This window comes from Erpetoichthys calabaricus, chromosome 15, assembly GCF_900747795.2.
Source record: "Erpetoichthys calabaricus chromosome 15, fErpCal1.3, whole genome shotgun sequence".
Taxonomy (NCBI): domain Eukaryota; kingdom Metazoa; phylum Chordata; class Cladistia; order Polypteriformes; family Polypteridae; genus Erpetoichthys; species Erpetoichthys calabaricus.
In genome coordinates, this window is record NC_041408.2 from 55429732 (window position 1) to 55454105 (window position 24374).

Sequence of the window (24374 nt, forward strand, 5' to 3'; positions counted from 1 at the left end):
ATCTTGTGTGTATGAAGATGCTTGTGTGAAGTTTTGAAAACTCCTGCTTATTTCTGGGCTTGCTCATATGTGTTTGGAATCTGAACCTCGTATGGTGGAAGAGGAGACTGCAGGTAACCTCCTCTGCCTCTGCTTCTCATTATGTGTCTTTTACACTGCATGTACTGTACATGTTAACCATGGAAAATGCTATGTAACTTATATCATGATTAACAGCTTTAGAGAATTCCCCATAATTTAAAAATATCTATACCAATAATTAAAAATAAAATGATTTGTGATAGTTCATTGGATTCAGTTCAGTATATGAAGAAGATATACTGTATAGCTTTGTTCATTTATTGGTTGTTTCAAATAATTGTTTTTGCTTTGTCATTGTGACAATGCTTTTTTGGGTTGTCTGTACCCAAAGTAATGTTTTAAGCAGTTTCAACCTTACAAGAACATTAGTACCTGCTGTTAAAATACAGACCACACTTTAATTTTCCCTTACCTAGTTAATTAATTCATCTGTCTATTTTAATAGTGGCTAATCCATTAATACTAGTCATCTTTTACTCCTTCATCTAAAAGGCATTTTAGGTTCACCATAAACTGTGAATTGACTCTATCATATACTTGTGAATAGGGATGACATGCAACCAGAATTTTTGTATTATATACCAATACCAGTGAACCTTTACAATGTTCAATACCTTTCAATATAATAGCAAAAACAAATCACATATAATGTTTTTTTATTAAAGTGCCTCCATTTTTTTGAAGTGAACAACAATATTGTGCTTTCTTCTCTAATACAATATACAATTACTAGCAGTATCAACAGCTTTATAAAACTGGCATATCCATTAATTAGTTTACCCAACTATAATTTTAATAAACAGCTATTGGCATTCATAAATATAGACTTGAATTTTAATGTGTGGCAGAGACGAGGATTCCACAGTGTAATCTCGGGTGGGTCAGCATAAGATTTTTAAAGAATAATGTATCATGAACTATCTGATTTATCTTGGCAAGTGCACATTCTAAATTTATTTTCTGACATTTTATTTTCAATAACTGAAACCTGCTGCTTAAAATCCAAATAAATCTGAAAATTGAAACATTTATTATATACTAGCAAAATACCCGTGCTTCGCAGCGGCGAAGTACTGCTTTAAAATTTTTATTAAGAAGAAAAGTAAACCTTTTTAAACTGAGGGAAAATATACCAATAATTATTTTTTAAGTTTCTCTTTTGTATACCACGTTGTCAGTTCGGCCCTGCGGTTGTAATATGACCAAGCTGTGCGCTGAGCTTACTCTTGAGCATGCAACGTATAGTTGGCCATGTGAAAAGCAATCTTGCCTCAAATCAATGCCAACCTTTTGTAGGGTCTGTCCCTGAGACTTATTAATTGTCATTGCGAAGCAGAGCCTTACTGGAAATTGGAGGCGTTTGAATTGAAATGGGTTTCATTGATAACTTCGCCTCCAGCTTTTGAGAGTTTAAACATTCATAAACATCAAAGTGTCCACTACTCAAATCGTCACCTGTGAATCTAAGATGTTTAAGAGGCATTGGCGGTTGTCCAAAGGTGTAAAATATTTGGCCATTTCGGTACACTTGAAAGCGACAACCGAACAATTCAGCGGCAGCCATCAACTCACATGCAGAACCATAGGTGAAGGGCTTAAGCATTTCACTCTTATAGTGCTCCTGTGCAGTATAATTATCTCCTGTACCATCATCAGTCCACACCTTGAACCTGTCCCAGTCATTCAATACATAAGACACAATGTTCCTCTGGATATCAAGAGTGAGCCTGATATGGCCGTGCAATATGTAACACAGAGAATGGAAAAGGCAGCCGCCATCTCCGGGCATGGAAACCACTCGGTAAGTGACAGTTACCTCGATAGACATGTTAATGGGGGCACGGTTGGAACGATAAAGGAAATGGGTACCTGAACAATGTAAACTAAGTCTAAAATACCTACACAATAACTATAATCATAATAAATGAACAATAAAACAGTGGAGAAGCCATAGATTAAATAAAAAGGCTGCAGTTATCAGCAGGGAGACGTGAATACCGTGGCAAAGCAAGGAAGGGAATGAAGAGACCAGAGCGATGGACGGCCTTATATAGGCAGGCAGCCAGCTACGTGGGAGGCGTGGGGATGGGGGACCCAACGCCGCCTCACACGGCGACCGAGCTGCAGGCTATGGACGTATATATGTACGTAAGTAGGATTCAGTTAGTGTTGGGAACCCGCGTGCCAAATTTCTTGAAGATGGGCCCATAAGTAACAAAGACAGTTGGAAAGTTCACTATGACGGCCGACAGTTGCGTCATACCACCGAAATAAGTGCGTACATCGGTTTCGGTTAGCGCAGGGAAGCCGCCTACCAAATTTCGTGAAGATGAGGCCATAAATAAGAAAGTTTTACATGGCAGACTTTGTCGACCGTTATGACCGTTTGAAATGAAACCTGCTTAACTTTTGTAAGTAAGCTGTAAGGAATGAGCCTGCCAAATTTCAGCCTTCTACCTACACAGGAAGTTGGAGAATTAGTGATGAGTGAGTCAGTGAGGGCTTTGCCTTTTATTAGTATAGATGTATTGTTGACTTAGGGAATTCCAAGATAATTCTAGATATTTCCATTTAAACTAATTCTTCATAGCTTTTTCTGTAACTACATGCTGTTAAAGTCTGGTTTGTCAGTGAACCAATCGGTTAGGTTTATAATATTTGTTATTGTAAGGTTTACATTTTGTTATTAAAGAATGGAGTAATATTTAACTGATTATTAAATTTAATTCAAATTTCAAACTCATGGTGCTTTAATTTTTCCAAATGATACCCAATTTTTTTTTTTTGCCCCAACCTAAAATCTTCCTGTGTGAAATCAGCTTATCAGTTTTGCATTAATCCTTTATTTCAGAACTGTCCTGCTAACTTAGTTTATCATTGAGTACACATCTCTGTTAAGGCAATAGGTTCCATTTTAATAGGATGGTTTGCCTTGTCCTTTGGATGTATTAAAACACTATATATATTTTATTTTGGTATTAACAAATAACTCCTGTCATCACTGGTGTAAACAAGCAAAAATGGCCACTCTACTTGCTACAGCTGTTATTTGCGCAGATGGTCCTCCCACATCTATATGCCTAACTATGGATGCATGTAAGTCGCCCCCTATCATGACCCTGAATTTTATACACTGGTTGGAAAATGGACATATGCTTGGACAAATAGACTATCAGAGAGTGAATATGAAGCTTCCATTCATTTATCAGAGCTGTGTAGGACACTATTTAAAAACCAATTGCTCTTGTTATATTTTAATCACTTTTTACAAATGCATGACAATACAAGTTAAACAGTTACGCTTCATTTGATCAGTAACATAATTTTGCTCTAAAAGCTCTCACAAATCTGTTTTTGAAATAATACTATAATAGGATAAAAGTAGCAACAACACAAGCCTGTTTGTGTGTGTTCCATCCACCCAAATAACAATTATGATTCTTGCAGTCGTGCCCTGAAATTTTCTTGGGCAAACACAAAAGCATTTCTAGACACAACCTTTGCTGTTTTTCTTTTTGACATGTATTGTTGCAGTGCTGTATCATCATCACAGAATTTTTATATATAGTTATTACTCAGTTTTAACATGCATTACTGTGCTTTCTGGAGTAAATTGGCTACATGCAGTCATTTCTGGTACTACAGGTACTGTTTAAAAAAAAACAAAAAAAACTGTTTATGGTTATTTGGTATCAAATTAGTACCAAAATATTAGTTCTTTTGACATCCCCACCTGTGGTGGTTTGGCATCTTATCCAGTTTTGTTTTCTGTCCTGTAATTTCCTGAAGTTTGGATTGATTTCTGCTTCCCATGATTCCATACTTAAGGTAACTTAGGGAAAAAGGACAGACGATGAATGGCTGTTTTTGCTTACTTCTGGCAAACATGCAGAGACAAGTCATTTTTAACTATTATGGGGTTTTGTTTTTGTGATTGAATCATTCAGAATCCTACTCATGTAAAATGAAATATTGGAAGGGGTGCTAGTTAGGTCTCCAGGAATTTAGTGTGTGTGGTGTCAGACAACAAAAACAAAGCAGATCACCTCTTAGGTTACAAACCACCAACAATAAACCTGAAATAAAAAACAGTAGTGTTATTTCAAACTTCTTTCACCACTGCACAATAATTTGCAAAAACAGAATTTAAAAAGTCTCTTATCTGGAGATGCTATTTAATTATGTATCTTAGATGGAGGCATTTTTAAGGTGTTAATTTTCTATATAAGAGTCTTATTTTGCACTTAAAGCTTTCTCTTGCAGGGTGTATAAACCACTAAACTGCACAATCTTGCCAGTATTTGCATCGACATTGGTCAGATCCTTTGTCTGCTTTGAACAGAGTTAAATTGAGTAATAATCAAATGCATTGCACCTGTTTACAGCTAATGGGGATGTATGTGTAGCAATTTTTACAGTGGATTGTTTTCATAAATTCCTCAAACAGGAAACTAGTCACATCTAAAATGTGGACTAACAAAAGTTTTTTAAGGATTAGTCAGGACTTATTAATTAGAGTTTATCCCCTGTACTGCATGGGGAAATATGGTACATCTAGTAACCAGAAATACAGTGATTATAAGGACCTTTTTCTGTTTTAATTATTTGAATAACTAATTAAACTTTTGTTATAGTTTTATCTATAGTAGAATTTTTTTTTTTATTTTTTGTTTTTTTTTTTGTCTTGTACAGGATGACCTTTAGAATCAATGTATTAAGTTTGTCAAATGATTCTTTTTAGGCAGTGTTCTTATACATATTTTATAATTAGTTATTTTCTCATAGTTTTTAACATTTTCTCACAGTTTTTAACATGTTATTTTTCTCCTTGTTTTTAGAGCAAAGTACCACAAGTTAAAATATGGAACTGAGTTAAGTCAAGGTGATATGAAACCACCAAACTATGACTCTGGTAAGCTTAATCTTATAACAGTTTTTCAGTTTAGATATGCCTATTCATAAAACTTTGCCCTTATCACAGATGTGATTCCCAAAAAATTGGGAGTTGTCTCCCCTAGACTTTCTCATATACTCAGATATGGGGATGGATATTTAAGGAGTAAACCGCAAGACAATGATTATATTTTTATATTATGTACATTAAAGAACCATCAATAACAAATCAAATTAATAATATATTAAAAAATGATTATAAAAGTAAAGTTGAATAAAACTGAATTTTTGGATGATTACAATACTTTCCCTATACTTTATATATGAGAAAGTAACAAACATGCTGTAATTTTCATAACAAAAGATTACATAGCTAGTGAAAATACAATAATGCTTTCATAGCAGATACAGTAGTTTCTGTTGTTTGGTTTGAATAACTGAATAGAAATAAGTATATACATTAAATTAACAAACACATTATGAATGATGTAGAACAAGAAGGATAAAACCAGCAGCTCCTGCTCAGAGAACCTCACTTTCATGTAAGATCAGTTTTCTGGGGATGTGTGCACCAGTACTTTTTCATGATGAGAAAAGGCTTTTCCAATTTGGATAGCAGAGCTGAAAAGAGTTGAGAGAAGACTTATGAAGTAGCAGAAGGTTTATGTATTTGATGATAAATGAACATGAGTTGTTGCACAACTGAGTAAATGTATATAATTAGAGGAAAATATGCTAAAAAAATGGTAACATCACCAGCAAGGTTAAAAGATTATAGGTAGGTGAACCAGTAACAGTATATTATGTAATGCAGTAGTAATTGGCATTTAACAAGTTGCAGTTCACCTGACTACTGATTCAACTCGAATTTTATTTTATTACGGCATCTTAACAATTAATTATCATATATCATATACCAACACAAGTTGCTGTAGTTTATTTTTTTTAGCCCAGAGTAGCCTTTTTAAGAACCATCGATTAATTATTAGAGTTAAAATTATTTAATTGAAAAAATTTAATTAACTGTTCCATAGATACAAAGTTTAATTATACAAATGACAAACACATTATTTTTTGATGCAGAATGATTCATACAGTAAATGTTAAAGGTGTTAACATATTTTTACAGTTTGGCCAATGTCGAATTATTCAATTTGGGCAGGACCTCCAATTAAGTTTGTGGTAGAGGTGAATGACCACTCTCCTTCATCTCATCCATTATGCCATTTGATTGATTGATGGATCGATCAATCTTTAACAAACATTAACACCAAGCTCCCTCAAATACACACAAAAAATTGCAAATAAAAGAAAACATCTGACTTGGCTGATAAGAGAGCAGTCACAGTGAGGCATTACAAAGGCTTATAGTTGTAGTTATAAAGGAACATTTTTTTCTAGAAATACAGGTTTTCTTTACCTCTCTGTCCAACTTTAATCTGCTTCTCGAACTCCAGTGCATGTGAGACCAGTCACTTTCCTTGTAGCATTGGTTGTAAGACAAGAACCAACCCTTCATGGAGTGTCGGTCTACCACAATGTACACATAAACCTGTTCACCCATTTTGAGACATGTACTATATTTTTCCAGTTTTTGCACAGGCAGGTGAAGTGACATACCCATGGTCACCCAGTGTCAGTTGAGGGATTTGAACCCCCAACCTCAGTGTGCAAAGCCTTAACCACATCATCACACTGCCTGCCAACTCTGCACAGGAAGTGCATTGAGCCCAGGCTTTGAACACAGGACTTGGAAGCTATGAGGCAGCAGCTTTAACCGGTACACCCCTGTGTTACCCCACTCTTCTTTAGTATATTAAAAAAGTTCTTTGATTGACTCTGGTTCTTCTCTCCCCAATCCTACTGCGCTAATTCTAATGCCTATTTGCATGCAGGTTAAAAACGTTTTATGAATTAAATAATATAGTTTTGATCTAATATTCATGACACAAAGGAGAAGTAATGTAGTTGGAAGCCCTGTATATAGGTTAGTTAAGGAATATTTAAACTAGGGAGGGATGTGGGGGGGAAGCAGGCCAGGTCTATATCTTCACATAAATAAAATGACAGTAGTATTAATAGAAACATATAAGATAAGCATGAAATTACTAGCCTGCAGGCTGTCAGCCAAAATAAAATAACAAATTTAAAAATGAATGAATTAATTTTGTAGGTATTAAGAATAAGATTAATGAATTGAAGTTATACAGTAGTTAAACATAATTGTGATATTATAGCAGCAACAGAAACCTGGCTGAATCAGAGAGAAATGGCTTGTATAACATAAACAGGTACATATTATATTGGATAGTAGACATTTTTAAAAAGAGAGAAACAGAAAGTGTAAACCGTAGGTTACTGAGGATATTTGAATTCAACTAGAAATCCTTAGGGCAAGAGGCTTGATATTAAGAATGTGTTCTACACCTTCAACACACAATATATTACATAAGAAACATAAGAGAGGGAATGTTGGAGGCATTTTTTCCATGACACCAGATTTTGGTATATATTAACTGGGAAAACTTGATTTAATACAGTGTTTATTTTCTAACACAGTATGGTAAAAAAACAATAAAAGGAGAAGCCTGTCTACATCTATTATCCTGTGAAAAACAAGATAGAACTCAGTGGATAGATGTGATTGAGCCCCTAGTATATAGTGATCATAATAAAATACATTTCATAGTGTATCGACAGGGCACATATTCAAACTCTATACCTGTTTAACTTTATTACATTTTATTTTTTTGCACAAAAAGGTAAACTAGGACAAACATTTACATGGGTTTGAAGCATCAATTCAACAGTCACACTTTTCCAACTCACACTACTTGCACACACAGGAGAGAGTGACAAATGTCAAAGTCTCTGTGTTTTGGATTAATTTAAGACACTTCAGACACACAAACATTTATTTGAGAGAGCTAACACATTCATTGGCAAACTGATCCATTGCTTGTTCAAAGTGTTAATGGTTCAGAGAAGTGAGAAGGAGAGACTGGCTGATGGACAAGTCACAAGCAATGGAGAATATTAGATACTGTAATTATCTGCCTAATTGGGCACTATCAAAAAGAAAAGAAAAACAACTTTGCCTACATTTTTAGAGTTATAGGAAAAGCAAATAAAGAAAAAAGGCACTTAATTTTTTTAAATTTGTGAGTGAAGTGGGACATCTTCACTTGAGTTTTAGTACTGCTTTTGCAAGCTGCTCGACAAAACACCTGCGTCGGGGAACCTGTACTGCTGTGGAGGCCTATATGGTTTTGCAGTTTCTGGACCCAAAGCTAGTAGCTCATAGCCACCTGCTGCTGTAGAATGAAAGGTTGCGGAGTGTTCAGTTTACTGCTCAAAGTAAGAGGGATCCCAAAGGTTTCAGAGAAGAGTAGTAACTGACCATCATTCAGTGTGAAGTTGGAGTTCTCAAGCCCAAAGCCTGTGAGTACTCACATGTGCATGCGAGGCTATATGGATTTCAATAGAGGTCTTGCAGAAGCGTGATGTGTCTAGCGCCTGCTGTAATTAGAAGGTATCACTGACATGAGTGGTGACTGGGCTATGTAGATGTCGCCGCATATAAAGTGCACTTCTTGCCTGCTGGGGTTATCTTTCGATCATCTGGTAGGGGTTCAATTTGTGCCTTATTTTTGTATATATTTTCTTTTATACATAGAAAAATCTCAGTTTCTTTTGGTGGAGGTATTTATTCAAATTGAGGTTTTGGTGCACTGTTCACTTTTAATTTTTGGGACTGTGTTATTTGGGGAGCATCTTCCTGACCAAACTGACATCAAGAAAGACTACCTTTTTTGTGTTATATACATTTATTAATTTATTTATTTCCATTTTCTTCATTTTGGGACTTAGGATACTCACTGTAAATATTGTGTATATTCACCTTTTTTCATTTTTCTTGGTTTCGTGGTGATACTGTCTTTAAAAAAAAAAAAAAAAAAGCCTGCATAACACTGTTTTGTTTATACCACAAATAAAGCTACATCAATGGTTTTGTAAAACTCTATATTTTTGACTGTGTCTTCCATTTTTACATCCCTCCTTCTGGTGCTTTTCGGTCCCGAAATACAAGTATACCCAGTGTGTAGTTTGATGTCTACTTTCTCCATACTCAGCATGTCACAGATACTGGTTTTGTTAAGGGTGCAGCTCCATGAATATACAACACATGGCATAGCCGCATACTATTTTCTGAATTGCTTGTTATTTTAGAGGCGTTCCTGTGGCTCTCAACTACAGGAGGAGACTTGCAGGTGTGCTAGACTCTGTGCTGCTTGATTGCAGAAACAAACATGCCTAGGTGTGTGGCTTAATCTTATTTGTTGTGTGTGCCTCCCATCATTTGTCTTGGTGGTTGTTACAATACATTGTGGTAGTAAGTGTGTGTGTTTTTATGAAACAAATAACAAATATATGAATGATTAAATATGCAAATAATGCATGAAGTAGTTCATAAATATTCACAAACCCAAATCCCTACAAATCACCCACATACAGGTGCATAATAAAAACATAAAACCACAACCCTAAGGCACAAACAATGAAATAACTGCAGTCCAGGATGAATTTTAGCACTGGCAAAGTTTACAATTAAATTCTCTTTGTGATTGTATACAGTGTTTTTGTTTTTTTTTTTAAATAGAAAATTAAGAACAAGAAAGTACAAGAAAAAGTTTTTTGGAATTTGTGAATCAGTTTTGAATAGCAATTGATTTGCTCAGTTGAATTTTTCCTGCAGACCTACGTTCAAGTGTAGAGCAGTATTTTACATACAATGTATGGCAACTTTATCCCAAGGCATTAAGAAATGAAAAAAAAAACTCAGAGGCCAATTAATGAAGAGCTAAAGAAGATAGTGAAAGGAAAGATATGGCTGTATAATGCATACAGTGCTGTGAAAAAGTATTTATGTCCTTTCTAATATCCTCTGTGTTTGCATATTGTAAACAGTGAATTGCCTCAGATATTCAGACAAAATGCAAAGCTAGAGAAAATGAATCTTTTTGCAAACACAATACAAGTTGTTATATAATTTGTTTATTCGAGTAACAAAGTTATCCAACTTCTCTATCATTCATGTGAAAAAGTAATCTCCCCATAATTTCAGTACTTTGTTGCAGCATTGTTAACAGCAATTATTGGTTCCTATAATTTGATATATGTCTATCACATAGCTGTTGATTAATTTTAGTCCACTCTTGGACTTGCAGGAATGTTTTATATCATACATAGTTTTACAAGCAAGAACCGCTTATTTCAGGTCTTGCCCCCAGCATCTGTGTTGGGTTCAAGCCAGGACTTTGATTAAGCCAATGAAGAACATGAATATTGGTTACTTCTGAAGGTGAATAACTTCATTGCTTAAATATATTAAGTTACAATTTTGATGTGTTATATTTATCCTGGATCCCATTATTTGATATTACATTTTGTCTAAAGATCTGAACCCAATCATTGTAACAAATATACAAAATTACAGGATATGTGGAAGAAGGAGGCAAAAACCTTTTTCAGAGTAAGGTATGTAACAACTAACTCCAGGGCAAAACCCGTAGAGCTTATAAACACAGGAAAACTAAAAGGCAGTTGGTGAGAAGCATTGAGTGAAATGCAAAAACTGATCCAAAGACATTTTGTTAGTATGTTAGTAGTAAAAGAATGGTCAATGAGGAGGTGAAGTTGAAACAACTGGCATTATTAATAAAGATTGGTGGATTGTGTGCCCAAGTAGGAGCTTGAACAGTGTGGACCAAAGACTTTCACCTCCCCAGTCAGCAATCAGGTCAGGTCAGGTTGGGGATCATGCACTGGTACAGCACGTTGCTCCACCCACCACACAGCAAAATAGCTCTGGATGCTGGTTGGCAACTCCCCAGGCAGACATGTGGTCCAGTCCCATCCTCTGGAAATTACCATCTATCTGTTGCAGCCAGGTGTTATGTCGGGTGTTCCCTTGGCTTGGTCCAGGCACTTGGGTCCTCAGCATTGAGGGTCCTGCGAGCCAGATCACTCTCAAGGAATCGCGCCACATGGCCATAGTGCCGTAACTGATGCTTCCTCATAATGCAGATAATGTGCCTCATTCTGGACTCAGTGAGCAACCACTTATTGGACACAAAGTCAAACCAGCGGTACCCAAGGATTCTCTGAAGGGACACAGTACCAAAGGAGTCCAGTCTTCGTTTCAGATCACTGGATAGCGTCCATGTCCCTCAACCATAAAGCAAAACAGAAAGCACCAGGACTCAAGACTTTTACTGGGTGTGATGTTAAGCTGCATCTCACCCTTCAAGCAGACCTCCAACTTGCAGGGAAATCATGGGGGTTGGTGGCAGGATTGGCACTTCATCCACCGTTAAAAAAAAAAAAAAAAAACTTCACACAGCTCTGAGACGGCAGACAGGACTTTTTTCTGCTCTCTGCAGGAGTAGCTCTGCTGCAGCCACCCATAGGAAGGCTGCTTGCATTATGAAAGGGATGGGGGAAAGCCCTTGGGAGTCCCATCCCCGGAAGAGTTAAAACCATTGGAGAGCCAGTGGGGTCAGGCCTGTTGGAGATCAGAATTGGTGTGGTGCTGAGGCGTCACCTGCTGCACGGCACCACTTGGGTCCCAATTTGCCGTGGCCCATCTGGGTAGGCGTGTGGAATGTCTTGTCTCTCCAGCATGATAATCAGTCAGCATCCTCATCCTCCCTAGTTGTAAACTATATGTACTCTATTATTTACAAAGTGAAGTAAGGCAAAGAGTCCAAAATCAAACACACTAACTTTAAAGATGGAAAGCTGAATAATGCCATCCCTTGACATGCAATTGAAAACATGTCCCAGTTCAAATGTAATTGTTCCGAAGAGAAAACTAAAATAATCTCACCAGTAAGACCATGAGACTACACAGGCAGTCACAGAAAATGAATCCTGAAATGACCTAAATGCTGTATGCAAACCAGATGACAAGTTTTAAGACAGTTTTTTTCCTTTTTAGCCTAGTTTAAGTATTGATGATAAGCGGAAAAGTTGTTATGTTGATATTAGATATCCTTTTCTTTGAAGTTAACGGCCTTTTTTAATTATGTAACCTGGAACTTGATGATATGAACAATAGGAAATCTACCTCCAAGGGTGCAAATTACTATGCCTATTTACATTCTCTCTGTAGTTGTAAGACTGATAAAGGTGACATTTAAATAACAGACCAAACCTATTTTACGTACTTTATTTAGCTTTGCTAAAGAGAGAATTAGGGCCAGGGTAGTTAAACTTAAATTTAAAGATAATAAAATAAAAAATGCACTGAATTCATATTATCTTGTGTGAAGAGGTCAATAACGCACCAAGAACTGCTGGAATTGTTAAGAAGTTGCATAGCAGTTGTACACAAAGGCTGAAATCAAATAAATCTCCATGACAAGATAGAATTTGTACTTGAGTATGTAAGAAAGTCAGTGAGTTTGGTGTGTGTGTGTGTGTGCGCGTGCACATGCGTGTAAGTGTATGCATATATAATACACATGTTTTGCACACTCTTAAAATGAATATTTTTAAGCGTCCTTTCTTATCAGATGAAACCCAAAGCTTGGTGGCAAAAATGTTACTAGAGCTGCAGTTTAAGCATTATTTTTTGTGCTTCAGATTCAATCTGTTCTCTTAACAGCTCTCACATGTTACTGAAAGCCTAGCAAAGTGGGGCAGTTCCCACTTTGTCCTACATTTTTGTATTGCTATGATCTCTAGAATTTAATTTTATTGTAAGGTTTTTTCACTTTACCTATGCGGTTTCTGAACATTTTGATAATCTGTCAGTTATTTAGTTACTGTATATAATTTATAAGATGTTCTGTTCAAAAAGTCACCCACCATGTACTTTATCATTGTCAGCAAATTATTTTTCTGTTCTTGCAGATGAAGGGAATGAAAATGAAAATGAAAATGAGGTGCGAGCACCACAGAATAGCCAGATAACATGGAAACAAGGCCGACAGCTTCTTAGACAGTAAGTATGCTATAATTGCTCCTTTAGGCTGTATCACACACTGTAATAAAGTATTCATTAATTGAGATCAACCTTTCATTAAAATAGTTTGCCATTTACATGCTAAATAAACATTAAAGGGATTTTCTGCCTATAAAAAGAACAACTAAGGTTGTCAGTTTACAAGTAAGCCTGTCAAGCTGTGTGGTGAGGTCTTGTTGCAGTGTCGCATCTTTGATTGGCAGGATGGATATTATGTGGTCTTAAGAATTATAATGAAGTCTGATAACTTTATGACTTTTGTCATCCTCTGTGATAAAAGCAATGTGGCAGCAGTCACATTAGTAAAGGTTTTCCAATCCCGGGTGGTCATCTTGATAGCATATTTAACTGTTAGCTGACTTTCCTTGCATTTACTATTGGGAATAAATGACTGAGGACAATTAAACTAACGAACTAAGATTTAGAATTCATGAAAGGAGGTTAGTACTTGGGTGTTGTACCGTGTTAGCCATTATGAATGTAGAGAAAAGCCAAGCAAAATGACACCTTTTATTGGCTAACTAGAAAGATTACAATATGCAAGCTTTCGAGGCAACTCAGGCCCCTTCTTCAGGCAAGATGTTGATAGTTACTGTATTCAAATATAGCAGCAAAAGCCATCATTTTGTTTAATTCGGGAATTTATGTAATGAAAGTACCCCGTGATAAAATTGTATTTGTTTTTTCTAAACTTCACCAATCAATTGACTTAAGAGTAAGAGGGCCACAAAATCAATGCAAGCTTACACATTCACTTTGAGGGAGGAATGATTCACCAAACCCAGCATGTAAAATATGAACATGCTTGGTTAATCTTTCTAGAGATTCTAGAGCAGATTGGAACAAGTATAAGTAGCAGTTTTTTAGGTTAGAAGGTACAATCACATTGAAGAAGATTATAGCACATACCATTCCAGGTCGTCGAGACTCAGTCTACGAATGCAATGAATATCCATCCTCTTCCGCTTATCCGAGATTGGGTCGCGGGGGCAGCAGCTTGAGCAGAGACGCCCAGACTTCCCTCTCCCCGGCCACTTTTTCTAGCTCTTCCGGGAGAATCTCGAGGCGTTCCCAGGCCAGCTGGGAGACATAGTCCCTCCAGCGTGTCCTGGGTCTTCCCCGGGGCCTCCTCCCGGTTAGACGTGCCCGGAACACCTCACCAGGGAGGCGTCCAGGAGGCATCCTGATCAGATGCCCGAGCCACCTCATCTGACTCCTCTCGATGTGGAGGAGCAGCGGCTCTACTCTGAGCCCCTCCCGGATGACTGAGCTTCTCACCCTATCTTTAAGGGAAAGCCCAGACACCCTGCGGTGTCTCATTTTAGCCGCTTGTATTTGCGATCTCATTCTTTCGGTCACTACCCATAACTCATGACCATAGGTGAGTGTAGGAGCGTAGATCGACTGGTAAATTGAGAGCTTTGCCTTACGGCTCAGCTCTTTTTTCACCACGACAGACCGATGCAGGGCCCTCATCACTGCGGACGCTGCACCGATCAGCCTGTCGATCTCGCACTCCATTCTTCCCTCACTTGTGAACAAGACCCCGAGATACTTGAACTCCTCCACTTGGGGCAGGATCTCGCTCCCAACCCTGAAGGGCACTCCACCCTTTTCCGGCTGAGGACCATGGTGTCGGATTTGGAGGTGCTGATTCCCATCCCAGCCGCTTCACACTCAGCTGCGAACCGATCCAGAGAGAGCTGAAGATCACGGCCTGATGAAGCAAACAGGACAACATCATCTGCAAAAAGCAGTGACCCAATCCTGAGCCCACCAAACTGAACCCCCTCAACGTCCTGGCTGCGCCTAGAAATTCTGTCCATAAAAGTTATGAACAGAATCGGTGACAAAGGGCAGCCTTGGTGGTTACTTCCAGGTCTCACTGTCATTGCCCACGTGAGCATTGAAGTCCTCAGAAGGTATGCCCTCTAGCACCCCCTCCGGGACTCCAAAAAGGGTGGGTACTCCAGACTGCTGTTCAGCGCATACGCACAAACAACAGTTGGACCCATCCCCCCACCTGAAGGCGGAGGGAGGCTGCCCTCTCGTCCACCGGGGTAAACCCCAATGAACAGGCTTCAAGTCGGGGGGCAATAAGTATGCCCACACTCGCTCGGCGCCTCTCACTGGGGGCAACTCCAGAGTGGTAGAGAGTCCAGCCCCTCTCAAGGAGATTGGTTCCAGAGTCCAAGCTGTGCGTCGAGGTGAACCCAACTATATCTAGCCGGGACCTCACGCACTAGCTCAGGCTCCTTCCCCTTCAGAGAGGTGACATTCCACGTCCTAAGAGCCAGCTTCTGTAGCCGAGGATCGGACAGCCAAGGTCCCCGCCTTCGGCCACCCACCCAACTCACACTGCACCCGACCTCCTTGGCCCCTCCCATAGGTGGTGAGCCCGTGGGAATGCAATGAATATGTATATATGTGCATATATGTGTATATGTATATACTGTATGTGCATATATGTGTATATACAGTTAGGTCCATAAATATTTGGACAGAGACAACTTTTTTCTAATTTTGGTTCTGTACATTACCACAATGAATCTTAAATGAAACAACTCAGATGCAGTTGAAGTGCAGACTTTCAGCTTCAATTCAGTGGGGTGAACAAAATGATTGCATAAAAATGTGAGACAACTAAAGCATTTTTTTAACACAATCCCTTCATTTCAGGGGCTCAAAAGTAATTGAACAATTGACTCAAAGGCTATTTCATGGGCAGGTGTGGGCAAGTCCGTCGTTATGTCATTATCAATTAAGCAGATAAAAAGGCCTAGAGTTGATTTGAGGTGTGGTGCTTGCATGTGGAAGATTTTGCTGTGAACAGACAACATGCGGTCAAAGGAGCTCTCCATGCAGGTGAAAGAAGCCAACCTTAAGCTGCGAAAACAAAATAAACCCATCCGAGAAATTGCTACAATATTATGAGTGGCAAAATCTACAGTTTGGTACATCCTGAGAAAGAAAGCAAGCACTGGTGAACTCAGCAACGCAAAAAGACCTGGGGCCTCATGTATAACGACGTGCGTAGAACTCACAATATAACATGGCGTAAGCACAAAAGCGGGAATGTGCGTACGCACAGAAAAATCCAGATGCAGGAATCTGTACGTACGCAAACTTTCACGTTCTTCCACTACATAAATCCCGATCAGTGTAAAAAGTAACGCACATGCACGCGCCTTCTGTCCCGTCCCAACTCCTCCCAGAATTACGCCTCTTTGAATATGCAAATTGATATAAATAGCCTTCTGAAAAAAGACAATGGGAAAAGCACAGGGGAAAAGATAATGATTTCAGCGAGTACCAAGTGGAGGCAAAGGAAAAACGTATTATTTGTTGGTTTAAACAGTGGTATAATCAACAAAAGGAAGTTGATCGAATGACAGAGTGTCGGAGAAACTCGAAAGCTCAAGTTCACAAAGTCGCACAGTGCCCGAAATAAAAAAGAAATCACATATCAAAGTCGCCATGAAAAGGCGAGTCGTAGCCCACCGTCTGAGTGTCATATGAAAGCTTATTAGGGTACAGACAAAAAAATAGGCACATAGTGGGGAAAAAAGCACGAAATGTCAACTTTAATCTCGAAATTTCCACTTTAATCATGTAGTTTATTTTGCCATTAAAGTAGAACATCATAAACTTCATCTTAAAATCGTTTAATTTACTAGTTTCTCAAATCCCATTGTAACTAAAGTAGGACGTTAAATGCTTTGTTCTGTATTTGATCTTCTTTGTGCTCTGTGTGTGAATCACTACCTGCTTCTTAAACGGGCTTTCTCTTTCTCCGACAGGACACATAATCCATTACATTCGTGATATTACAGCTCTCTGAATAATTAAAATACTGAGATGTATACGTGATATCTTTTTCATGATGATAGGAATGAAAGCATGTTATTAAACATGGGAACACGGTGGCGCAGTGCTTGTTCATATCTCACGCAAGAGGCTTGCTGCACCATGCGCTACCTTCAATGACATAATTTATCACAGCAGTATTGTCTCTTTCAAACGTACTAACCTCCAATTTCTGTCCTTACTTTTCTTTCTCCAAATACCCAATCGCCACACAATCAGCTATGTAATAGACGTGAAGCCATTTGTAAGCTTAGAACGCTGATTCTTCAAAACTTTTAAGGAACATTGAAATATCTTCGTAGTACATGTTTAATTATTCTATCCGTCTATCTTTCCAGTGTTGCGTCAGCACAAAAATACAACGCAATGCAGGAACAATCCCTGAACTAGCTAGCGCTGCGGCACCGTGTCCTCACATGTTTAATTATTAACAATACAGATTATTTAAATGAAGTTAAAGTTTTATCTGTATAATATAATCAACATATTTTGCTGCATTTCATCTTAAAAATGAATACCGTCATCATATGTAAATTCACGCTTTTTAAAGTGGCGCAGGTTGTGCAATATTATAACTGTAGTGCAAGTTTACAGTGAGGTAATTGTACTTATAAGTAAACAGTTCTACAAGGAGCACATGATGGACTGATTGAGTGCGTTTAGAGATCTTGGGATGAAACTTTTTCTAAACCATGAAGTCCGTACTGGGAAGTCTCTAAAGCGTTTTGCCGTGGCTGAGTCAACGTCTGCTTCATGCTGTATACCGATAATTCTCTTTCCGATCAGCTGCTGCTGTGATTCCCCACTCAGATACAGTGATATAAATACTCCGAGTGGTGCAGTGAGAGTAATATGGAAAAAGATGATCTGCTGTGACAACCCTTAACGGGAGCAGCTAAAAGAAGAAGAAGATGCAGTAAGAGTTACAATGCTAAAGCAGTTATGGTATTTAGAATACTATGGCTATTTCCAACCATTGTATTGCTGCAGGTTAATTACATTAAGATGCATTACACTAATAAACAATATGCAGTTAGTTTCAGTGTATTTATAAAGCCGCGTCAGGAATGTGGAGCTAAGAAACAAAGGGTGACAACACAGGAACAGTAGCACTGCTTTGATGCTGGGTGCTGCCAGTCTGCAAAACCAAGTGGAGAAATTGCGTACGCCAAGGTATGAGGTACTGTGGAAATGTGCATGGCTTTACTCCAAGTTTAGGTTTTATACATCGCGATTTGAGCGTGGAAACGTTCGTACGCAACATTTCTGTGCATACGCACCGTTTATACATGAGACCCCTGGACATCCACGGAAGACAACAGTGGTGGATGATTGCAGAATCATTTCCATGGTGAAGAGAAACCCCTTCACAACAGCCATCCAAGTGAACAACACTCTCCAGGGGGTAGGCATATCGATATCCAAGTCTACCATAAAAAAAAGACTGCATGAAAGTAAATACAGAGGGTGTACTGCAAGGTGCAAGCCACTCACAAGCCTCAAGAATAGAAAGGCTAGATTGGACTTTGCTAAAGAACATCTAAAAAAACCTAGCACCGTTCTGGAAAAACTTTCTTTGGACAGATGAAACCAAGATCAACCTCTACCAGAATGATGGCAAGAAAAAAGTATGGAGAAGGCGTGGAACAGCTCATTATCCAAAGCATACCACATCACCTGTAAAGAAACTGTGGAGGCAGTGTGATGGCTTGGGCGTGCATGGCTGCCAGTGGCACTGGGACACTAGTGTTTATTGATGATGTGACACTGGACAGAAGCAGCCGAATTAATTCTGAGGTGTTCAGAGACATACTGTCTGCTCAAATCCAGCTAAATGCAGTCAAATTGATTGGGCGGCGTTTCATGATTCAGATGGACAATGACCCAAAACATTCAGCCAAAGCAACCCAGGAGTTTATTAAAGCAAAGAAGTGGAAAATTCTTGAATGGCCAAGTCAGTCACCTGATCTTAACCTAATTGAGCATGCATTTCACTTGTTGAAGACTAAACTTCAGACAGAAAGGCCCACAAACAAACAGCAACTGATAGCCGCTGCAGTAAAGGCCTGGCAGAGCATTAAAAAAGCAGGAAACCCAGCATCTGGTGATGTCCATGAGTTCAAGACTTCAGGCTGTCATTGCCAGCAAAGGGTTTTCAACCAAGTATTAGAAATGAACATTTTATTTCCACTTATTTAATTTGTCCAATTACTTTTGAGCCCCTGAAATGAAGGGATTGTGTTAAAAAGATGCTTTAGTTGCCTCACATTTTTATGCAATCGTTTTGTTCACCTCACTGAATTGAAGCTGAAATTCTGCACTTCAACTGCATCTGAGTTGTTTCATTTAAAATTCTTTGTGGTAATGTACAGAACCAAAATTAGAAAAAAGTTGTCTCTGTCCAAATATTTATGGACCTAACTGTATGTGTGTGTATATATGTGTGTATGTGTATATATATATATATATATATATATATATAATATATATATATATATATAATGTGTGTGTATGTGTGTATATACGGTATATATGTGTGCATGTATATATACACACACATATATATAGATATATATATATACATATATATACACACATTGTGGAAGCCGGCCCGGACACCGATGGTTCACCCACAACACGTTTATTTACATCCATATTTACAAAAGTGCACCTCAAACCCCCAAAAGTCCCCAAAGTCCAGGGCACAACTCGAATGCCTTAGTCTTCAGGCTGCCTCCTTGCCTCTCCTCCCGATCTCTGTCCTTCTCCACTCCCGACTCAAGCCAACGAACTGAGAGAGGTGGCCCCTTTTATAATCACCCGGATGTGCTCCAGGTGCTTCCCAGCAATCTTCTACCGGCACTCTCCAGTGTGGCGGAAGTGCCGGCTGCACACCCGGAAGCACTCCGGGTGTCCCCGCTTCTCTTCCCCCCAGCACTTCCGGGTGTGGCGGAAGTGCTGAGGTCCAGGGCTCCAAAGGCATTGGGGTGCCCCCTGGCAGTGACCACGGGCCCCTACAGGGTTGAGCTTCAAAGCTCTGTACCCGTGGTCCCCATAAGTACCAGGGCGGTCGCCCCCACGTGGTCTGGGGAAGGCGTAAGCCCTCTTCCGGTCCTCCGGGGTGTCCTGGCTGGGTCGCCCCCCCAGCCACAACACACACACACACACACACACACATATATATATACACACACACATATATACACATATACAGTGGCTACGGAAAGTATTCAGACCCCCTTCAATTTTTCACTCTTTGTCATATTGCAGCCATTTGCTAAAATCATTTAAATTAATTTTTTACCTCATTAATGTACACACAGCACCCCATATTGACAGACAAAAAAAAGAATTTTTGAAATTGTTGCAGATTTATTAAAAAAGAAAAACTGAAATATCACATGGTCCTAAGTATTCAGACCCTTTGCTCAGTATTTAGTAGAAGCACCCTTTTGAGCTAATACAGCCATGAGTCTTCTTGGGAAAGATGCAACAAGTTTTTCACACCTGGATTTGGGGATCCTCTGCCATTCCTCCTTGCAGATCCTCTCCAGTTCTGTCAGGTTGGATGGTAAACGTTGGTGGACAGCCATTTTTAGGTCTCTCCAGAGATGCTCAATTGGGTTTAAGTCAGGGCTCTGGCTGGGCCATTCAAGAACAGTCACAGAGTTGTTGTGAAGCCACTCCTTTGTTATTTTAGCTGTGTGCTTAGGGTCATTGTCTTGTTGGAAGGTAAACCTTCGGCCCAGTCTGAGGTCCTTAGCACTCTGGAGAAGGTTTTTGTCCAGGATATCCCTGTACTTGGCCGCATTCATCTTTCCCTCGATTGCAACCAGTTGTCCTGTCCCTGCAGCTGAAAAACACCCCCACAGCATGATGCTGCCACCGCCATGCTTCACTGTGGGGACCGTATTGGCCGTGTCCTCTAGGGGTGTGAACAGCCCCCGTGCTCACAATATATTTGAGAAGTTTTATTTAATACATAATACGTGCTGTGGTTGGGTAGCTTCTCAGCCATCTGCCAATAGCGTCCCTTGTATGAAATCAACTGGGCAAACCAACTGAGGAAGCGTGTACCAGAAATTAAAAGACCCATTGTCCGCAGAAATCCGCGAACCAGCAAAAAATCCGCGATATATATTTAAATATGCTTACATATAAAATCCGCGATGGAGTGAAGCCGTGAAAGTCGAAGTGCGATATAGCGAGGGATTACTGTATATACATGTATGTATGTACATATTCTATGGTACTAACAAGTTTCTATGATTGAACACAATGAAGGTCTGAGGCTGAATCTCTTATTGATGATTCAGATTTCTCGCATCCATGCTAAGGTTCCATTTTAAAGCTAGGAGGAATAACACCGCCAAAAGTGCTAATGACTCACGGCACCACCACAACATATAGCAAAGTGAAAGAGAATGAGAAGTAGTCATTAATCACCAATTATTGTATTTACCACTATTATTAAATCAGTGTATGAACAGTCACACCAGCATATGTAATATATTGTTGTAAACTGATAAGCCTTCCATTTTGGGTTGGTTACCTCTTTTTTTTTTTTCTCTTCTTTTCTAGAGTTGTAAGGCCCTATCTAATGGCTATGTGATCTTTCATTTGCTGAAAGAGAGCTATGAAAGCTTGTTTCACAAAAATTAGCAAATTCTGCCATGCACATATTGTCAGAGATATGGTTTAGGCTAGCCAATCTTTAATCAGACTGCACATTGAAGTAGACTAAGACATAATGTAATGTGTATTGCTATAAATCCATGTATGTTTATATGCCTGTTGGAATCTTCAATTCATTTTTAAACATCCAATAAGAAAGTAAGATTTTTATTCACTAATCCTTAACAATACTTTTATTTGAAGAATACTGTCAAGACCACTGTTGACGTTTGTGGCAGTCTATGAGTGTGTAGTATATTAATGTCTGCACAGTCCTTTTGTCCAGGTACAGACTTTGTAGAGTTCTGCATAGCCAGATAAGTTGTAAATCCCAAACCAGAATGGTAAATGTGCACTCGTATGTATTCTTTAAACAAGAAAATGTTTAAAGCCATCTCTTAAATGTATTCCAGCTGTTGCCTGAAGTAAAGATCACTTCTTTGTAAGTGCACATGTCCTCTGTCCAATGCTAAAACTATAGGATTATTGTGGTAGGTAATATTTTTTTCTTTAGGTATATGGTCTATGAGAAGACCTGCTTTGTCAAACCATAGTAAAATGAATAGGGAATTGTTTTGAGGCATTCCCAGAGGGACTCTCGAGGCTGGTACTAAGAGAGACCGCCTCTTTCCCCCCATTCATTAAACAAGCAAACAAAAAAAAACTGGTACAAGTTGATATTTCTTCAAGAATCCAAGCACTGCAGCATACTGAGCTACCCACTACAACAGAACATTTTGATTGCTTTCATTGTCATTGCTTTCTTCTTTGTTCCAGGGTAGGTTTTTCTGTTTTATTAGTTGTGTCAGAATGTTTGTCTCAGTTTTCCTTATTGAAAATTATTTTGTATTTTAGAATTAGTTTGAAGAGTCTCGAAAAATGTGTTTAGTTTTAAACATTGCAGTTTCTTTTAATTTCTACTTTTTTATTTATTTTTTAATATATTTCTAGATGAAATTAGTTATCTTTGTACTTTTTGATTGCTATGTTAAAACTAGTTGCTATCCACAATAGCACCTAGAGAAGTAACTTTGAAAAGTGTTTTTTGATCTGTTTTGTTCTCTGTTATTAAATGACATCCCATTCAGGGCAAGTCATTGCCTTACACAATTTGCTGCTATGATATGCTTTGATGATGAACATTAGTCTGTGTTGTATTTATAGTTGAGAATATTGGACGTATGAGTGAACCATAATGTTGTACGGTGAAGAGAGCAGTAATGGCATATTGTAAAATCTAGGTGGAAAATCCATCTTTCTATCCATTTTCTTAAAAGTGAATGGAAAATATCCATTATTATTTTTATTTTCGTCATGCATGAAGCCTCAAAAACAAAAGTTCTATGAATTTATTAGGGTTTCAAACATCCGTTAAACAGAACTTTAAGGGCTGTGGGGATTGCACATGAAACACTACTGGTGGCAAGGTGCCTGTCATCTTGCTATTGTGATCACTTTGTTTGGTGCCAGCTACTTTATTACTGAGGTTGATGGATTTTGCGCTTGTTGTCAGTATCCACTGAAAGAATGCATTACTAGTAACAGTGCTGAGATATCGTGAGCAATCTATCTCTGAGCCCAGATCTTTGACTGCAGTTGATGAAGTAAATTCATTCTATTCTTTGCTGGTGTTCCACACTACTTGTGATGGGATTTAAATGTTGTTGATTTTCATATCAATTGTGCATGAGTGGACTCTGTGATGGTCCTATTTTCTGCCATATGCCCATTGCTTTTGGGATAGTCTCTGGTCCCCAGTGATGAATTGGATTGTTGCATTATGTGATCCTGATCTTGATGGTCTCCTGACTAAGCACAGGGGTCAGTGAACTGTGACCAGGCTTAATATATATGGTCTTGATTTTCTTCACTTCCTAGAGAGTACTACAGCTTTACTGTATATCACATCTTGAGTCTGGTTATTTTGCTGATTCTTTGCTTCATGTGCTCACTCAGTCTATAACCTGTTGTTTTTTATTTTTATTTTCTTTACACACTTTCATGCTGTTTGAGGTGATGGTCACAATTGCTTCAAATTGTATGCATCGCTCTAATTACAGAGCATGATAAAATATGCAATATTATTATTATTGTTGTCTATTTGTTGTTCCATATTCTCATTTTGCTTGCAATCTAAACATAAATCTGTACAAACTGATGCATGTATTCTATACTGGCATTCTTGTTTTTTAAAACTATTTGTAATACTTTATCAGTTAATCATTAATTATGTTTTTTTGTTAATTTCATTCCACTTGATTTTTTGTTTTTATTTTATCATTTTTAACTTGTAGCTGTTGGTGTTGCACAATGCTATATTTACAGTACAGTATTCTAAATGTTAGCTGTCACTTAAAACTAAATTTGCAGTTGTTATTTTTCTGGTTAAATTCCAAATACTCTGAAAGTGATTATTTTATCAGGTATCTACAAGAGGTGGGCTACACGGACACAATCCTGGATGTTAAGTCACAGAGAGTTAAAGCATTATTGGGTTTGACTGGTGATGGTGAAGAGAGACCTTCGGATTCAAACCTTGAGCCAATGGTGAATGGCACCGAGCCATCTTTAAAGGAAGCTATAATGATTGGGTTAGTGTGTCTGAATTTTTTATACTTTATTGTACACAATGGGGCTTTAACTACAGTTTTGCTTTTATTGGTCTAAATAGTTAAAAATGAAGCATTTTATGAATTAAAATGTATTTTTTTCCACTTTATATTGCTTAGGTTCAGTTTGTTAACAATCACTTGCTCTCGCTAAATCATGTTATGTTTTATTGATTTCAATAAATATGATGTGTTACAGGCTGATACGTTTAATGTTATAC

The 24374-nt window shown here is 38.3% G+C and overlaps 1 protein-coding gene across 3 annotated transcripts in view; it reads left to right on the forward strand.

Moving 5' to 3' along the window:
• Nucleotides 1–24374, forward strand: part of strn (striatin, calmodulin binding protein) — a 178616-nt gene that overhangs the window by 94798 nt on the left and 59444 nt on the right. For 2 of the 3 annotated variants that reach the window (XM_051919382.1, XM_028821086.2), the window contains exons 3-5: nt 4920–4993; nt 12892–12982; nt 23968–24135. In XM_051919382.1, coding sequence (XP_051775342.1) covers nt 4920–4993; nt 12892–12982; nt 23968–24135 — 333 coding nt within the window. The remainder of the gene's footprint in view (nt 1–4919; nt 4994–12891; nt 12983–23967; nt 24136–24374) is intronic. The other variant, XM_051919381.1, reaches the window with a different exon arrangement.